The sequence below is a fragment of the Penaeus monodon genome, chromosome 31 (genome assembly GCF_015228065.2).
Source record: "Penaeus monodon isolate SGIC_2016 chromosome 31, NSTDA_Pmon_1, whole genome shotgun sequence".
Taxonomy (NCBI): Eukaryota; Metazoa; Arthropoda; class Malacostraca; order Decapoda; family Penaeidae; genus Penaeus; species Penaeus monodon.
Window position 1 is genome coordinate 20,963,711 of NC_051416.1, and position 248 is coordinate 20,963,958.

The window sequence follows — 248 nt, forward strand, 5'->3', positions numbered from 1 at the left end:
TTTTCATAATCTGTTAATCCTCTTTCTCTCTCCCACAGATCGTAAATGAAGCCGCCAAGTACCGCTATCGTTCGGGCAATCTCTTCGACTGTGGGAAGCTGACCATTCGCGCTCCCTGTGGGGCTGTGGGACATGGAGCGCTCTATCATTCGCAGTCTCCTGAGGCATATTTCGCTCACACTCCAGGCCTCAAGGTATGGGTGTCCTTTGGTATGTGTTGATGCCTGAGGAGTATGAAGTGACAGGAT

At 50.8% G+C, this 248-nt stretch overlaps 1 protein-coding gene across 1 annotated transcript in view; it reads left to right on the forward strand.

Annotated features, from left to right (window-relative positions):
* Positions 1-248, forward strand: part of LOC119593081 (2-oxoisovalerate dehydrogenase subunit beta, mitochondrial-like) — a gene marked incomplete at both ends in the record, with an annotated part of 1,875 nt that overhangs the window by 1,141 nt on the left and 486 nt on the right. Inside the window, 1 exon segment of the mRNA XM_037942004.1 lies at positions 39-194. Within this exon segment, the coding sequence (XP_037797932.1) occupies positions 39-194 (156 nt within the window).